At 34.8% G+C, this 17,234-nt stretch overlaps 2 protein-coding genes across 5 annotated transcripts in view; one reads left to right on the forward strand and one right to left on the reverse strand.

The window, feature by feature from the left end:
• LOC135680852 (uncharacterized) overlaps positions 1-17,234 on the forward strand; it is a 38,801-nt gene that overhangs the window by 2,666 nt on the left and 18,901 nt on the right. For 2 of the 4 annotated variants that reach the window (XR_016144890.1, XM_089113835.1), the window contains exons 3-11: positions 551-641; positions 981-1,036; positions 1,266-1,358; positions 3,539-3,649; positions 4,166-4,223; positions 4,894-5,002; positions 5,713-6,112; positions 6,880-7,076; positions 7,483-7,949. Coding sequence is in view for 3 of the 4 variants with exons in the window: in XM_089113835.1 (XP_088969961.1) it covers positions 551-641; positions 981-1,036; positions 1,266-1,358; positions 3,539-3,649; positions 4,166-4,223; positions 4,894-5,002; positions 5,713-6,112; positions 6,880-7,076; positions 7,483-7,927 (1,560 nt within the window). In the remaining variant the exon portion in view is untranslated. Of the gene's footprint in view, positions 1-550; positions 642-980; positions 1,037-1,265; positions 1,359-3,538; positions 3,650-4,165; positions 4,224-4,893; positions 5,003-5,712; positions 6,113-6,879; positions 7,077-7,482; positions 8,681-15,544; positions 17,193-17,234 lie in introns of those variants that run through there. The other 2 variants (XM_089113836.1, XM_065195053.2) reach the window with 2 other exon arrangements.
• LOC135680845 (neuropeptide FF receptor 2) lies at positions 8,815-15,550 on the reverse strand. Its single transcript, XM_065195047.2, has 3 exons — positions 14,758-15,550; positions 12,328-12,859; positions 8,815-11,651 (listed from the first exon to the last, which is right to left on the reverse strand). Exons 1-3 carry the CDS (start codon positions 15,020-15,022, stop codon positions 11,396-11,398), a joined length of 1,053 nt encoding a protein of 350 aa, XP_065051119.2. The 5' UTR covers positions 15,023-15,550; the 3' UTR covers positions 8,815-11,395.

Genomic DNA, 17,234 nt, shown 5'->3' on the forward strand with positions numbered 1-17,234 from the left:
CTTTGCCTGCTGTCTATTCTTATGACTATGATATATTCTTATGACTATGATAGTATATGTTCAGTTGCCATCCTATCTGGTTTATATCACAGTTTAAGTTAAACTTTAACATAATTAAATGCTGAAAATGACTCAACTATGTAAAAGATTTCTTCTAATCATTCATTAACAAAATTTTTCAAATATTCAGCATTTTTATCAATGCCTATGGTTAACATTATTTCTGCTTCACTATAATACCAATCTTCTCATCCTGCTCTTTTTTTTAATCTTTGAATATCTGCATGTTTTCTATCTTATGCTCTGATCATCTTTTGTTGCATTCCTCTTACTTTAATGAATGTTTAAAAAAGAATGTTTAAAAGTCATGTTGTATACTAGTATCAGCTGCTTAGCATCTAATTCATTATTTTTTTATATATTACTATAAAGCATTATGTCAAGATGCAAAAACATGGTTGTTTTGGAGACATGGCTTTGAAGCTAGGATGGTTTGGGGGCTTGAAGCTTGGTAATTTGTCTCCTTAGTTCCACGTCTTTTTCATGACAGGTATTACAACATTGGGACAATGTCAAGGAAGCATTTATTGGGGATTTCTGTCAGGTTGGGCATCCACAGGTTTTGGTATTATTCCATAATAGTGAGTATTTTTCTTTTTTCTCAAAGTAACTGGTTTCAATCTGGACAGAAAGTATATTGCTTAGAAAGTCTTTTATATATATAGTTAGAGAAAAGTCTTTTTAAATATTTTTGACAATTTACATTTTTATTCAGAATGAAGTGTTACGTTTTCTTCTATACATCATGATTTGTGCTAAAAATTTAATTTAATTATATACGATCTAGTATTTCTATTTCAGTTTCATTTTTTCTATATGTCAGCTCTGTAGTAAATGAAGGGCAGCAAGCCTATGTCTAGCCATTATTGCATCCTTTTTAATAATATAATCATTTATATTAAGCTTTTGTCTTCTTTTAGTTGATGACTCAAAAGACTTGGACTTTTTTTTGACTGACTTTCATTGCTGCCAAAAGGTCAATCTTTCCTGCTTACTCTTGAAATTTTATCACATATTTGGCATATGTATCTTACATGTAATAACCCGAAAAGGCATTACCTTAACTATCAATGGAGAGTCTGCATTATGTAATAAATTGGTTCTAAAGATATTGAGCACTTTGCTATGAAAGTCTTTTTTAAAATATGAAAATTATGTAGCTTTTTATCTTGTTCTGTTATATGTAAATGAATTCCTCTTTTCAGGGAACAGAATTGTCAGATACCTGTACTGAACCAAATGATCTTGTAAAAAAGAGTTTTTCAGCTGTAGCCCATGCACTTTCTACTAATTTGCAGGTACATTATCAATTTTATTTTCACTTTAAGTTATGTATATCATTTAATTATCAGTTTTCTTTTAATTAATCATTTACTCCTATGTGAAACGAAAGCTTGGACGTTTTATGTATCAAAATGCTAATCTACAATAACATCATCATATTTACATTTTCTTCCCATTTACAGTAGCTAGTTACCACAGGATGCGTACTCATCTTAATCCATTTAGTGAGCAAAAGTATTGCACCACTTTGACAATCGAGCAATGGCCACAGTGTTGTGAAAAACATTTTGTTTTATTGATTGAATTATTTTGTAACATGTTAGGAAACGGTCTCTTAAATTTGGCCAATTGCAGTACAAAAAACATGCAAATAATTTCATAATTTCATAATTTCGTGATGTGTTCAGTCAATCCACATAGCCACATTCAGTACAGCCCTATGTCAATCCAGGAATTATTTTGAGCAATTAAATGTACAGTCACCGTTGACTGATCACGAAAAAGCACAATTGCTTGCAGTAGAATCTTCAAAGTTGTTTGTAGGCGTTTCACCAACACAAACACAAACACAAAGAGCCTTTTTAATAGATTAAATAAACTCTAGATTAGATTTCCAAATTCATTTCCTCAGTGTGGGTTCATTTTCGATGGTTTTTGCTCAGAAGGTAAATAATTTCCAGCAGCATATTTCCTTAACTTCCTTCTGTTTTTAAATTAGAAGAAACCAGAAACCTGAAACAAACTTAATTATTGGAGCAACATAAACCCCAATTTTAAGGCTTGATTAGTTTACTTTTAAAAGTAATTTACATCGAAAATTCTTATTTACTAAATTTTTCCTTTGCAAACGCCTGCATCTGCACATGTTTTAGGTATATGAAACAAAGAAGCAATTAACAGATGGTCAGGGTGTGGTCTTGTAAGAGTGCTGTGAAAATTTGTAATGACGCTTGCTCAATAGTTTCCAAAATACAAGAGAGAGGGAGCAGACAGTGAAAATTTTACTCTCATTAGCATACCCAACAATAACGTTTTATAAATTGGAACAACTTTTCTAAAACCTCATACAAGTACAAAAAACTGCACACTATTTCTGACAATAATCTTCATCCTTTGCGGTCCTTTGCTGTGGATCGTATCTTTTCAAAATCTCCTTTGTTGTTCATACTCGATAGTGGAAATTACCTTTTCATTGCTCTCATTTTGGTAATATCTTTATATAAAGCTGTCACAAGAGTTTCTCTAGGTCTACCTCTGATCCCTCAAAGTAAAATCTCATTGCCCCCACAACCGGCGAATCGTAGGACAAACGTTGTATGTGGCCAAACAGCCACCATCTACCCTTGAGGATGTCAGTTAAAACTGGTCGTTCTTTGCATCTTTTTTATTGATTAATAATTTTGTACTTTTGTACGATTTGTACTTTTGCAAGTTCTGATAAATAATAATAACATTATTAACAGCTGCTATTTTGTGGCAGGTGGTGCACTTCTTTTGCTCACCAAGTCTTTAACTAACTAAAGCAAAACTAAATATCGAATATGTCATGTGAGGGAAGATCTTACCAATCGTTCTTGGCACATAGATTTTGTTTACCCAAACTTCGATAAATTCTATTTGTTGCCCAAATTTTCTCCCCACTTCTTTCGACATATACCCATTGAATTTTTTTCATTGTCCTGCTATAGATAAAAAGAGTGACAATGTCATTAAAATCTATTTTTAGAATCCTTTAGTTTGAACCATGCCTTCTTAACATCTGCCCGAGCACAACTGAATTTCTCGAAACCTGCTAAACTAGTTATATTTGTTCAAAATTGACTTGATTTGTTTTTTGAAATACAATAAAAGATTACTTTAATTTTGACTTGATGGAGAAAGAGCCCTTGTGCTTGTGGCACTATGTCAACCAATATTGGCAGCATCCAAATCATCACATGATAGCTCATTTTGTCACTGTTAAAATCATTTTATGATATTCTCACAGATTCTTTTATTAACACTGAAAAAAAATCAAAAAAGTAAATCTGGTATTGTTGCTGTCCTTACTCCTTGAAATTAAGAATACAACTAAGAATTGAATGGCAGAAACCTTTTTTCATTATCTGTCTCTTTGTTCATTTAGCTGTAATGACACTTCTCTAGGTGACATTCTAGTTTTAAATGCTCAACCTTCAAACGCCTTTATTAACAGAAATTGGCATTAGAAACTGATCGGGCAGCTGCTACGTTTGAAAGAAAAGCTGATCTTATTAAAGAATCTTGGACGAATTTGAGATGCATGTCACTGAACATGGAATATAAAGTAATTTAATAAGTTTATATTTCAAAGCACCTTTTGGTTATAAATAATGTCAAATCAAATATATTTTTTATACTTATTACATATTTTCAAAAATAATGTGTGTCGTCTATAAAGATGTGTGCGTGGATTTTCTCCTCAGAATATGGATCGCGTTCTGTGAAACAAAGAATGAGCAGCACGAAATAGAATTATCCTAGTAGCAAATTTTTTTCCTTTTAATTTTTAAAGGCGTTTTCAAATTGCTAGTTTCATTATCGCAATACTAGCAGATCTCATTACTTCAATACTTTTCCCAAATGGATCTATGGCTCCTTCTGTCGAATCTCGTGATAATTTATAAAGTTTCTAGAGTACTTCTTTCTGTGAAAATTTTTCCAAAGACTTGTCATTTGTGGCCCTTTCTTTTTAAAGACCATATGCTTTATAATTTCAATCGATTTGCTCCCTTTTTTAGGATATATTTCATTGGAAGTCCAATGCAAGTACGGTGTTGACTGAATCTATCTTTGTTTGCAGGCAGGACAAGCAAGTGATCTATTGCCATTATTTGACAACGAAGACCAACTTCCCAGTGGTAAACTGATTGTTCATATTCATCCATAATCACTTCCTCTTTATCTGATTCATAACCAGATGAGTTGAGTTTTTCCAAGAACTGGCACACAGAAGCTAACTATGGGTTTTCAAGTTTCCTACAGACGATTGATCAGAAAAGTTTGAAAACTTTGGCTAAAGCTTCAACAAGGAAATCCACTAATGTGTTAGGCTAGTGCTTCAAATATCATTGTGTATTCGTCCTGATGACAAGCAAGTATAGCTGAATTTGCCAGCAAATATAGCTGAATTCGTCCTGATGACAAGCTGAATATTTTGAACAATTCTTTGAATCTTTTGTCATGGATGTAATGTAAAGAGAATGTCAATAAATTAGCCGTTGAAAAAAGCCTGTTGGTAAGGGTTGTCTTGATTGCTAGAAGGGGCAAGCCTCATTAAAGGCAACCGACAGATACTAACGTGGTTTAAGCCTGTCAATCAATAATTGACCAATCAATTAGCTTAATGCCATTCACATGCATATTGATTGGCCAATGGATGAGCGACCGAGTGGCTAATGCCATCTTAGTATATGTCGATTGTCTTAACCCCTAAAAACCCATTTGCGCTTTCCGTGCACCCGTGTGTCCTTTCAAATGACATTTTATACGAATTATTTATGTATTTTATTGTAATGTTTTATTTCATAGGTATTAGCTCGTCCGATTGGAAAGATCCTTTTGAAGTTTTGGAGCAAAATCAATACGTCATGCTTGACAAATGGATTATATCTTTGAAATTAAAAAGCAATTTGAAAAGGTATTTTCTTCAAGTTTGAAAGATTTTAGCGTGTTAGAGTAGGCCAATCAAAGTTAACGGGGATCAAAGAGTTAGAACATACTTCAAGATTTAATGTTCAAACATATTATTGAGTGTGTAGATTTTGGCATCACCTCTTTTCATATTGTAACTTCATTTAATTTTGTTTCTAATATTCTAATTACTAATTGGTACCTATTCTCAAAAACACAGCAGTTTTTTGTAATTTCGACAAAAGACAAATTATTAACTGCTAGTTTGTAGAACGAGTATTTTTGCATTTTGCATTTAACGAGTATTGCAGAGGGATTGGACATAAACAGAATAATTTTCATGCAAAAGATAGTATAGTTTGATGATTTATTCTCAGGTTCAGAAAAAGATTCAACAGAGTAAATAAATAAAAGAACAGTTTCTCAATTCCTAAAGTATCTCCGATACACCTTTCTGCTTTTATTGCACTACATAAAACGTGCTCAAAACTTTTGAATTGTAATTACGGTTTTTCAATAAATTTTTGCACTGCAAGCTCGATTTAGTTCAGTCAATAATTATTTTCCCAGCCCCTCTTTGCAACCTTCCATATATTAGGCACTAGAGACAAGATCTATATGTCCAGGTACAGTAACCCTCACATGTAGGTGACTTTAGCCTAGAATCAGTGCGATTTAACAGTTATAGATAGTTTTGTACGTATCATTCGTTCACAGAAGCTTAAAGAATGTCAGCCTGACTCTGGTTGTTGAAGCTCAGGTTTCTCAAGCTACTATTATCCCTGCTCTTTGCGTAGAACAAAATCCAGACCAGCTATGGACTAAAAATGATAACAAAGTCCCACATCACGAGGCCAGCTCGCCTATAAACTCTAACAACATCGACACTGGTCATGTTTTTACTCTTACTGCCAAAACAGACCTACCTTTTGCAAGATTCGATAGAGCAGCGGAGGCAGACCTTGTTGTCAATTGGCATGATTCAGATAGTGCTGACGACAATCCTGGGTTCTCATATTGTGTTGGCAAATGCTTGTTGGATACACGCTCGTTGTCACTTGGAATGTACCTACCAGACAACATTTCACAAAACAATGACGTCTATGAACGAATAGAGGTAGGAATGAAAACACTATTTCTTTTGGGTTACATAATGTAAACCCTTGAATTAGTGATCCCTAACACAGTGGAAAAGTCTCTCCTGAATGAGCGCCCATTCCCTCAAATAAGCATTTTCTCGTTCATTGATAAGGTTAGGCCTAAATAGACATACTATAGACGCTCATAAAAAAAATGGTTTGTTAGCCTTAGTACTTTTTTGAAAAAAGGAACCTATTCAACGCATCCTTCAGTTACACCTGCTTTGGGTTTATTCTAGAAGACCGTTTGTGGTCTTTGAAAACTGTTGCATGGAAAAATCCATTAGTGTTATCGAAGACATTCTATTCATACAAGCAGATTTAAAAATCTGTAATGAGAAAACGTGGACTGTACGAAATGTTTCATGATATGGATGTTCCCCATAAGATGCAAATTGAGGTTTATATTGGACACAGTAAACATGGTTCAAATTTTATTTTTACGGACTTTCTCGGATGATCTTTTCAGTATAACAAAGAACTACGTTTTTGCCATTTTATGTTTGCCATCGATCTTTCTGCGTCTTTTTTCTTCAAACTGAATTTCTGTATTTGCATTTTCTTTTGAACTTTGTTCCTGCTCAGATCGTTACCAATTGATGAACGAGTCACTAAAGCACGCTCCTTGATTGAAGAACCCTCTTTATTGCGTCATCAATCATAAGTATCTCATTGCCACAAGCTCTACCCATACTCATTACTGTATAATACTTTAAGCAATAAAATCTATTATTTTATCTTGCAGATCGAGGTTCACTGTCAATGTGGCAATCTGGTGCAACTCCAAAGAAAACTTGAAGGGTCTCTTCGTGTTTTGAAATGTGACGTTGTTGCTGGTGAAGATTGCACAAAACCAAGAAAATTTCCCAAAGATTGTAACGGACAGTTGTTTATTATTCTGGCAAAATCTCAGATTTCTGCAGAAATTGACATATATGCTAGGTATCACCTTTTTACAAATATAAGATGTAGTTTTGTCGTCTTTTTGTTAAGAGCTAAAAAATCAGATAGACTGTTGTATGGCAGAGACTTCGTTTACATGGCTGTCCAAAAATTAATGTTTACAAAGCTTTTGCTCTTTAAGACCAAAACATATCTCATTTTCTTTTTAAAGGTCATTTTTTTTCGATTTCCATGAACATTCTTCCAATGCAAATCAATTTGAAAAAATTCGTCTCCCCGATACGAAATTAGGCCGTTTTACATTGTCCATTAAGACTGAAACGTGGTTCATCTTATCCAAATTTGTGTATATACTCCACGAACTGATTGTATTGACCCCCCCTCCCCGTTATATGGTTTTCTACCATTTCTTCTATTGCTTCTAATTATATAAATTGTTTTTCAGGAGGACGTTTGAAGCATCACAGATTCTTGCTATTGTCATTTCGTTGCTTCCCAAAGGCACCAAGATAGACCTACCCCAACGGAAGTACACAGAGTTGTTAAAGAGGTTGAGCCATTGTTTGTTGAAAGAGTTGGATATTTTGGAAGCCATTATTAAGTGTACAGACAACAATAACACTGCTATTATAGATTTGGAAAAATATGATCAACCGATGGATACTAATGCAGATTTAGCTGATAAACAAGACTCTGTAGTGACATCATCAAAGGATAGTGTTGATAAAATACGCGCCAGTTTCAGGCGGAAGCGAAAACGAGCAGAGATGGTAAGACAGAGTGCAGCCAGCGTTAAAGTGAAGTCATCAGATTATAAGAAGTACCTTTGCGCAATGCAGGAAACAAACTCAGTGGCTGAACTTTTGATGATGCTGAAGTCAAAAGATTGAGAATTCGTAATGAAGATTTTAGGTATTTAGATTTTTCTATTTTTGTACGGTATTGGATCACAACTTGCCTTGAAATTGGTCTTTATAACAATTTTATACACTTGTGGGACCGCAATAGCTAGCGATAGCAAGTGGTACGAACTGATCTCTTTTCGACATCAATGCCGTTCTCCGGAAAACTCAGCTGTTTACATTCCCAATGGCCTATCCTGATCTCTGTTTTATACTTGTGTTAGGTCATTGCTAATGTAGCAATATAGTGAAACCCTTTCAAGGTTCTTAGATGAATCTAGTGTCCTGGACGATGCATTGTCTGCCTTGGGCTTTCCAATAAAAAGTGAACCAAAACTTTACCCAACCGAGAATTTCTCCGAATGAATGAATGAATGAATGAATGAATGAATGAATGAATGAATGAATGAATGAATGAATGAATGAATGAATGGATGAATGAATGAATGAATGAATGAATGAATGAATGAATGAATTAATGAATGAATGAATGAATGAATGAATGAATGAATGCATGAAAGAAAGAATGAATGAATGAATGAATGAGTGAATGAAAAGGATCAAAGACTGGGCTGGCGATAAATTAACCTGTAAATTGTAAACAGTTGGATTGAATTATTATGCTTATAATAACTATTGTAAAATACCAACTTTAAATATGGATTAAATGAAAAGAAAAAAATGAAATGAACTGAATAGATAAATGAATAAATGAATAAATGAATGAATAAATAAATAAATTGATGAATGATGATAAATGAATAGAAAGAATGTTTGAATTAACGAATAAATGAAAGCAACACCAGTGTTACACAACACAATATTCGTTAAATGCTGTTCCACGTGGCTCCAAAGGTAATCAAAACGCAATCATGAAATTCTCTTCAGACAATCTCGTAGTGGTACAGCATAGGTCGCTTAACCTCTCCTTGACAAGCGCAAAAAGTCTGTTGATTGCTGCTTGTTCTTCAGAAGACCAAGATGTTTGTGAGTTTCGGAACAAAAGAATGCTGTTAACTTTATGTATTGACTAACTTCCGTGATTGACCTTATGTGAAATACCTCCAAGAGCGGGAGAGGTGATTCGGAAACTGCTAAAGCAAATTCGTTTGATAGTGGCAGTTTTCTTTGTATTCATCTTACAAAATTTTTATAAAATATTATTTTAATTCTAAGGTTTGACACCTGGTGATATTGAATAACGAAGGTTAATAATATAAGGCAACTTTAAGTTTATTTTTTCCTTGCCAAATCTTTTTATTTAAAACGCTCCACAGTTTTTAAGAATGTTTTGTGAAAAATCAAGTTTAAACAGTTTTTGTTGCTTAGAAAATTTGATGCATATTAAGAAAAAGTCTTGTTATTTTACATTTCAAGTTAATGTTAGTCTTGATTTTAGCTAGGTATTGATACCATAATCTTTCAATCCTTACGAATGGGATTGTATTCATTTATTCATTCTCCAAACTGGAGCACCTTTCGGACGGATTGGATGTGAATAGGGGATTAAAACAGATGCACCTCGAGCTTTAGACGATTACCCAATGTTCTGTTAACGAATCAGGGCAAAGAGGTTTCACACGCTCTGACCATAATCTCACTTGAATCTTCTATATTTTAAACTCGATCTTCCCCAAAAATCTTTGAAGTTTCATTAATGTTTTTATGCGGAGAAACCTGGAGGCATTAAAAATGAAATATTTGTTCCAATTATTTTAGCTTAGATTCCAGAAACGTAGTATAATACAGAACGATTTACGTGTCTTTATTTCAAAATTTGAGAGTTGTAGGATAAATTTGCGTTTGACAGGTAGAACAAGACGCTTCTAAGTTGAATTTCAAGTTTGAACCATCATCAGGGAATTGCATGTAAAGCTCTGTCTATACGAAAACAAAAACTACGAATATACAAAGAGCAATAAAACGGCCAACAGTAATTTTAGATGTATTATAGACGTCTGCAGTGCCATATTAAAGAACTTGATAACGGGCTATGCTCGAAACGTCGTTAATTATTTTAAAAAAAAATTTCCTGGTACAATTTACCTACATTGATCGTTATTTAAATCCATATTAAAGAAGCTGGAGAAATGTTTGATTGGGTTGCCTTTTGTCGCTATCTAGGACGCCCTTCATCTTGTAAAATCCAAATACAGGTGGTATGGCCTTACCATTTTTATTCGAGCTTTCAATCTCTGTTGACATGATCGTTAATTGTTTACCAAATAATGAAAATGATCACCTTTCTTTGCTTATATTGGCACCAGTAGGAGATCTTATGATTTTGATGCTCTTTGCCCTGTTGATGTGATGTTTTCTGGTTGAATTCTTTGGCCATATTTTTTTCTACCTGGATTCTTTCTTACGATCTTCTTACTTCTTCTTTCAAAATAATTGTGTAGCCGTTTCAAAATCTCAGTTTAAAATCTCTGAGATGGTTGCGTTTGGTGGGAAAAAGTAATTTCTAAGAAAGTTAGACCAAGTCTGTGTTTTTTTAACTCACAGCAAAGTAAGCCAAATTGTAACTGGTGACGATGATTGCCCGTAATTATTGATATGGAAAAAATATGGTGTTCTTTGGTGGCCTTATTGCTATAGGGTTTGAATTCTTGTACAATAAAGATATTATCTTTTATGAAAACAGTTTTTAATGTAACTTCAAATTTGGAATCTAGTACCTCGTTTAGGTTTATAAAAGCGTTTTAGTTAACTAATGCTGTGGTCTAAATAAACCGTTTCTCACCCCCCCCCCCATATCTATCAACAAAATTAGAGCGATTTAAAACGATCTCTTTCAATAAACACGCTTGCAAAGATCCTCATTCTAGCTAGTTACTTTTGTATCATTAAAATCTTTGATGTACCACAAAGACGATATTTAGAAATTGGTTACGGAAGGATATTTTTTTCTAAAAGGGCATTGTGGATCGATTGAAAAACACCCCTTTGAGGGAATAAGTTCGTTTGATATTTCTGTCCATTTTTCTCTTGATCGTCCCTCTCTCTCTGTTATAAAAGTAATTTGCTTTTCCAAACAGGGTATGGGCCATATAGAATCTCTTTTTTTGGCTTTTATTTACTTTTCTTTTTTTTTCAAAATTGTCAGATTGTTGCCTTCTTATTTATTATTAAATCAAAACCATAAACAAATCACCAATATTTAAATCATATTTTAAGCAACCCCTGTATATTTTACATTCTAATCAAATTTGTTTATTATCTTGATCATGCACACTTAACTACTGTATCTTGATTTCTAATTTCTGCAGCTCATCTTTTTTATATTTTATTCCTTTTTAATTTATGACATAGCACTGTTTTTGTTCTAGTTATTATTTCAGTTTACCCATTTTTTGTCCCAGTCATTCCATCTTGGCACAACTCCACAACACCCGATCTTCTGAATTCTGGCAGCATTGGGTGACAGCAAGGAACCTTCTTCTTTATAAACAGATTTCATGTGGACACATCTCTTTGGCTAGTACCAGTTTTGTCACTTAAATGGTCACTTCTAGTCGCTCTCTTTTTCTCCAAAGCATCTTTCGACCCAAGTGCATCGCTATGCACCTCTTGTGCTCTGTATTTTCTCTCTTTTCTCCAGAAGAATACTCTCTTGAAACCTTCCCTGAATTCTATGCTGAAAACGCAGTATGTGAATGGGTTCCAGGCAGAGTTTGCAAAGGCAATCAACTGAATGAACAGCCAGCATTTCCTATCGAAAAATTCAAGTTTCAAATATAAAACTCTTAAATAGACCTTGGGGAAGAAAACGGAGTAGCGCCATTCCAAGACGTTAAATTTGTTGGAAGAACTTTTTCTCGTATTTTTAGAGCTGTTAGGATAATGTTTACGACTGATAAATTTTATATCATTACACTAATGTTGATAACTAAATATCAAGTTATCCAGTTTGAATAAAAAAGAGTTGATAAGCAGGCAGATGCCTGTGGATATGCTGAAATTTGGCACCAAAAAGTTTGTTGTTCTATAAGAGGGATCTCAGCTATATTGGCTCACCCTGTCTGCATGCAAAAGTGATCTCGAATCGTTATACTGTACTGTTAATACCGAGATCTCAACGAATATAATACATTTTCACCTGCCTGCTCATCAGGCCCTAAAAATGTTATCAGGCCCTAAAAAGGGGAAAGTAGATGACAAACCGGAACTTGTTTGTATAATGACACCTCACCTTTGCATCGCACTCTTTTATGGATTTTCATTAAAGAACATTCTATTAATATTACCGTCGACAAGAATTTCTGCCAATATTTATGCTAAGATTGGTTGAGGACACATTCTTTTGAGGTTTTAAAAATTCTGTATCCCGTTAGGTTTCTAAATTATTTTAAAACACTATGACTTTATCTACTGAGCATCAAACGTACCCGACTATCCTCGGATCGCCAACATTCATTTCCTTTATTAGATACAACACAGTGTAGGGAAACCATGAAGTGAAGAACAGCGATGTTGCCAGGATCATCATTTTTATGCTGCGCTTCTTTTTGCCCGACTGATCATACGCAATCGAGCTCCTCTCCCCTTTCTTGCCCCAAAGCTGCAAGATTATCTTTGAATAACAGAAAATCATGGTCAGGAAGGGGATGTGAAACCAAACAGATGCGAGCACAAATTTGTAGACCCTGTAATACACTGCAGCAGGCCAGGCAGATCTACAGTCACAGCTATTGCTAGCCACTTTGCCTCTATAGCAGTATATGGAGAACGGTGAGAGGAAGATGATGGCTGAGACCCATAAGCCGATGTTTATCCAAACGGGGTGTACGCGCCTCAGTCTGGTAACCTGGGGATGGCATATGCAAATGTAACGATCAATGCTGATGTAGCCAAGTGTTAGAACCGACGTCAACAAGAACGTGTCTATAATGTGAATGCCAAGTTTGCACCCAGCGTCACCTGTAAAAAGATATTTTTGTGGTAGTACCTGGTATAACACTTGTTCGTTTGAAGAGGGATTTTGTTTTAATCTGAGTCAGGGAAGGGTCCAGAATTTCTAGAAAAAGGATTGTAGCCAAAGGAGTTGTAGCTAGGAAGAGAGAGGATATTCCTTTTTGAGATATAAGTTCATTATTTTATTTTTACAGAAGTGATCTTGTATGGGGCTTAAGAAAAGTTTTTCCAATTTATAAAATGCTATTGTTGGGTATGCTAATGACAGTCAAATTTGCACTGCCTGCTCCCTCTCTCTTGTATTTTGGAAACTATTGAGCAAGCGTCGTTACAAATTTTCACAGCACTCTTACAAGAACACACCCTGACCATCTGTTCATTGCTTCTTTGTTTCTTATACCTAAAAACGTGTGCAGATGCAAGCGTTTGCAAAGGAAAAATTCAGTAAATAAGGATTTTCGATGTAAATTACTTTAAAAAGTAAACTAATCAAGCCTTAAAATTGGGGCATATGTTGCTCCATTAATTAAGTTTGTTTTAGGTTTCTGGTTATTTAAAAACAGAAGGAAGTTAAGGAAATATGCTGCTGGAAATTATTTACCTTCTGAGCAAAAACCATCGAAAATGAACCCACGCTGAGGAAATAAATTTGGAAATCTAATCTAGAGTTTATTTAATCTATTTAAAAGGCTCTTTGTGTTTGTGTTTTTTTACATTAAGGTAAAACGCCTACAAACAACTTTGAAGATTCTACTGCAAGCAATCGTGCTTTTTCGTGATCAATCAATTGTTCAATCACTGACTGTACATTTAATTGCTCAAAATACTTCCTGGATTGATATACGGCTATACTGTATATGGCTATGTGGACACGTGACGTTTGTTAGCACGTGATTGAACACTTGACTAAGTGGAGTGGGGAGAGATAGGTCCATGAAACAGAATGTGTACAAATGAATGCATTGCATGCACAATTGAAGGGAGCGTCCAGTCTAATGAGTAGCCACATGGTCAGGTCAAGATGGATAAGTAGACATGTATGATCATTGGTATAAGATATGACCAGTTAGAATGAGAACAATTTCTTTATATAGTTGTTGAATTTTTCAGTTGGTAAAGAACTTTTTTGTGTGTATCAAGAAAATATGCACATGTATACTGCCTCTGTAGCAGAGGCGCTAAGCCCCTTGTAAGAATTTAGAGAGATTGTAGGGTGGAGAGGGGGGGGTGGGGGGGCTCAGCGAATTAATAGTTTGAATGATTTCCAATACACTTTTGCACTAATGCAAGGTAATTAGGTATGGCAATAGGTGTAGCTTTGAGTGTGGCTTTCAGTAATAGCCTACAGCACAGCGCCGCCTCCTGGATTTTTAAGGATGGCACCCCTGCTCTGTATAACATACCCGGCAAGATTTTTTCACAAGAGATACAAATAAATATGACAGAGGACCGCATTTGTCTTGAATTGAAAAGGGATGGGTGAAATTTCCAGTCATGTTGGCAGCACTCGGGGTTAAATTTGTTTTAGGGAACTTCAGATTTGCTGGGGACAAAAATTTCAGCTTGCAGGGAAGTAGGAAAATGCTTTGGTTATTCGATTTTTCAAAAGGGGGCTCGCCAGCCAGGAAATTTCTCACTAGTGCCAGTCTTCACCAGGGTTGCTACACGGTGATGTTGAACACTGTTTTTTTGTTTTGAAATTGTGTTTTAACCATTTTCGGAAATTGCTTTTCAATTGAAGAACGATTAGATTGAGTGAAATGTTTTTTACTTTTCTGAAACCCCAAGTTAGTAATTCTCCTGCCGTTCTTGCCCAAGGATAATGTTGTAATGTTTCAGTTCTAGTAACTTTACTAGAAGTTATACAGTGTTTACAATTTGTAAGAAAATCGAATCACACTTACCCATATCGACTCCAGCAGACTGCAACAGATAAACAGGTGTAAACAGTGCAAGACCCATGTCAGAAATAGATAAATTGATCAAGAAATAGTACCACCTTTTCTTTCGCATTTCTTGATTCTTCATGATTGTTATACATACCAAGATATTGCCGAGTAAGCATGCTGCTAATACGATCAGATACGCTGGCAGGACAGCAAACACATCAACCTTGATTTTGTCTCGATAGTCAACTTCAGACGAATTGCTTGTATTCGCCACTGACATGATACCAAGATCCTGTGCAATATGCTTTGATTCCTAGCCGAAGTTGCAATCTCTTATTTATACTCTGGCCTGCTAACTAACGTTTCTCTTTGTCGGAATGGCGCTTTGCTTATCGAGCCTACTAGCTTGCCATTAATGATCTCAAAACAGATCGATGTCTTATATATCAGACGGTTGTTGGATTCATTTAAAAAACAATCACAGCTGCTGACACATGTAAACACGGGAGTTGTCTAGTTTCCATACTGCTCGACCTGATGACGTAATTAGTTTACCCTAACCCTAAACCTAACTCTAAACCTAAACCTAAACCTAACCCTAACCCTTTACTTAAAATAATTAATCATACTAATTTATGACTATTAATCATGCTTATTCATGACTATCAGGTCGAGCAGTATGGAAACCAGACAATTCCGTAAACATGATCGTGTCAACAGTTGTATAACATTAGTTGTATAACTCTCTAGATTATTGATTGGTCACGATGATTAACTAAATAGACCTCTTCTTCACTTCGAGATTACAAGAAATAACATGCAACGGGCGCGCAACTGAGCGATATCACTTACGAGCATCCTCCTTCGCTGCAAATGCAAGGCCGTTCGCTGAGCTTGGTAAACTGGTCGCATTCTTAGGTTTGCTGGTTCGTTTTGCTTTCGCTAAAGACGCGCAAAAAGTGAAACTTAACTGCAATCTTGCCTCAAAGCCTTCCTATTTCGTCTGCAAAGGAAGTCGATTCATAAAATTGAATCTATAATTTACTTGGTTTTTATTTGATTCTAGTCACAGCTTTTACAGCCAAAGAATGTTTTTAATTGAGCTTTTTTTAATGTTCTGAAATCTATTAGTTAAAGGCCCTTATTTTCTTCTGAGCTATTAGGCCTCGTGCTGTAGTTATTATGGTAATTTATGTTAAATTATTTTGACTTATTTCTTTGTTGAACTGCGTGTAAAGCTAGACACTTTCCTTGATCAACACCTTGAGGTAATGTGGCAAATTCTATTTTTGCTGTCTCTAGCCACCATAGTTTTGCACCACGTACCAGTTTGCTGTAAGATTGACATGATCCCAGCATCGTATTTGATGGGAAGGTAATAGGCAATCCGAAATTTAGAAAATGTAATGTTTTAAGAACTATAGCCTAAATGCTTACAAATTTCCAACTGAATTTATGCTTTTCTTGATGACTCACGTATCCATGAATTAGTTGTATAATGATCGTATTTAGCGTAAATATTTTAGTTGCAACTTAATTTCTATACAACATAAGACACCACTATAGGACAAAACGGCAGAACTGTAATTTGCATTATCCGTGTAAAAAAGATACATTAAGCAACAATCGTGTGACATACTAACGTATCTAATGGACAAATTTTTTTTTCGGGTATGGTCGCTGTATTGTTTTTACTCTTCTCTGTTTTAAGCTCGAGAAAAATAGGGACAATAAAGCTGTTGTTGATTGTTAAGGCAGAGGGGTTAGAATATTCTCTAACAATCGAGCATCTTACGAGTTCGTAGAGCTTCTTATGAGTGCAATTTCTTTTCAGGTTCTAAATTCATCTATTTTTTATTACCACCAGCTATAAAGTTGCTCTAATTGGTTGCACTTTTAGTCACCCATCTTGATACGTTGTTTTCGTTTTGATTTGTTGCCCTCTGTTGCTTATTTCTTGTTGATCCTTCAATCCTTTCATCAATATTTCTGATTCATCCCTTCATTATTTAAAAAAGCAATCTTTTCAAACATCTTTGCTGAAAATACAATGAACGGGTTCCAATTTTGGAAAGTTATCAACTGCACAAAGAATGATAATTTCTTCAATAAATAATACAATGTATGAATTCTAATAGTTTCTTGGTGACTTCATGTTTTTTAGGCTTAATCTATTCTAAGAACTGTAATTCAACATAATTCTATTGGTTTTTCCTTACGCTTTTGCTGAGAACCAGAACAGCTGTAATCGATACATTCCAATGCTTCTGAAGTTGAAGATATTAACCTTAACTCTTGTTTGCTTAAATGAAGGAAACAAAGAGTATTTCTCTTATCTTAAACATAAATTTTTCTCTCGTTGGGTGTTAAGTTTGTTGTCTTCAAAATCTTATGGAGCTAAAGTTTGAACTTGTATGCCGCGAGTGACATTTTCACTGCTGGTCTCGGATTCTTTTGCACGTGTATACATCTATTTTTATGAGAAACATCGA

The sequence above is a fragment of the Rhopilema esculentum genome, chromosome 18, assembly GCF_057945365.1.
Source record: "Rhopilema esculentum isolate cy_ngs chromosome 18, ASM5794536v1, whole genome shotgun sequence".
Taxonomy (NCBI): Eukaryota; Metazoa; Cnidaria; class Scyphozoa; order Rhizostomeae; family Rhizostomatidae; genus Rhopilema; species Rhopilema esculentum.

Excerpts from the sequence above, each read along its gene's own strand:
- LOC135680845 (XM_065195047.2), bottom strand. The coding sequence starts at position 15,022 with ATGTCAGTGGCGAATACAAGCAATTCGTCTGAAGTTGACTATCGAGAC. Across the intron at positions 12,860-14,757 it reads GTCTGCTGGAGTCGATATGG|GTGACGCTGGGTGCAAACTT; the intron begins GTAAGTGTGATT and ends ATCTTTTTACAG. Across the intron at positions 11,652-12,327 it reads GGCGATCCGAGGATAGTCGG|GAAATGCTGGCTGTTCATTC; the intron begins GTACGTTTGATG and ends ATTTTTCGATAG.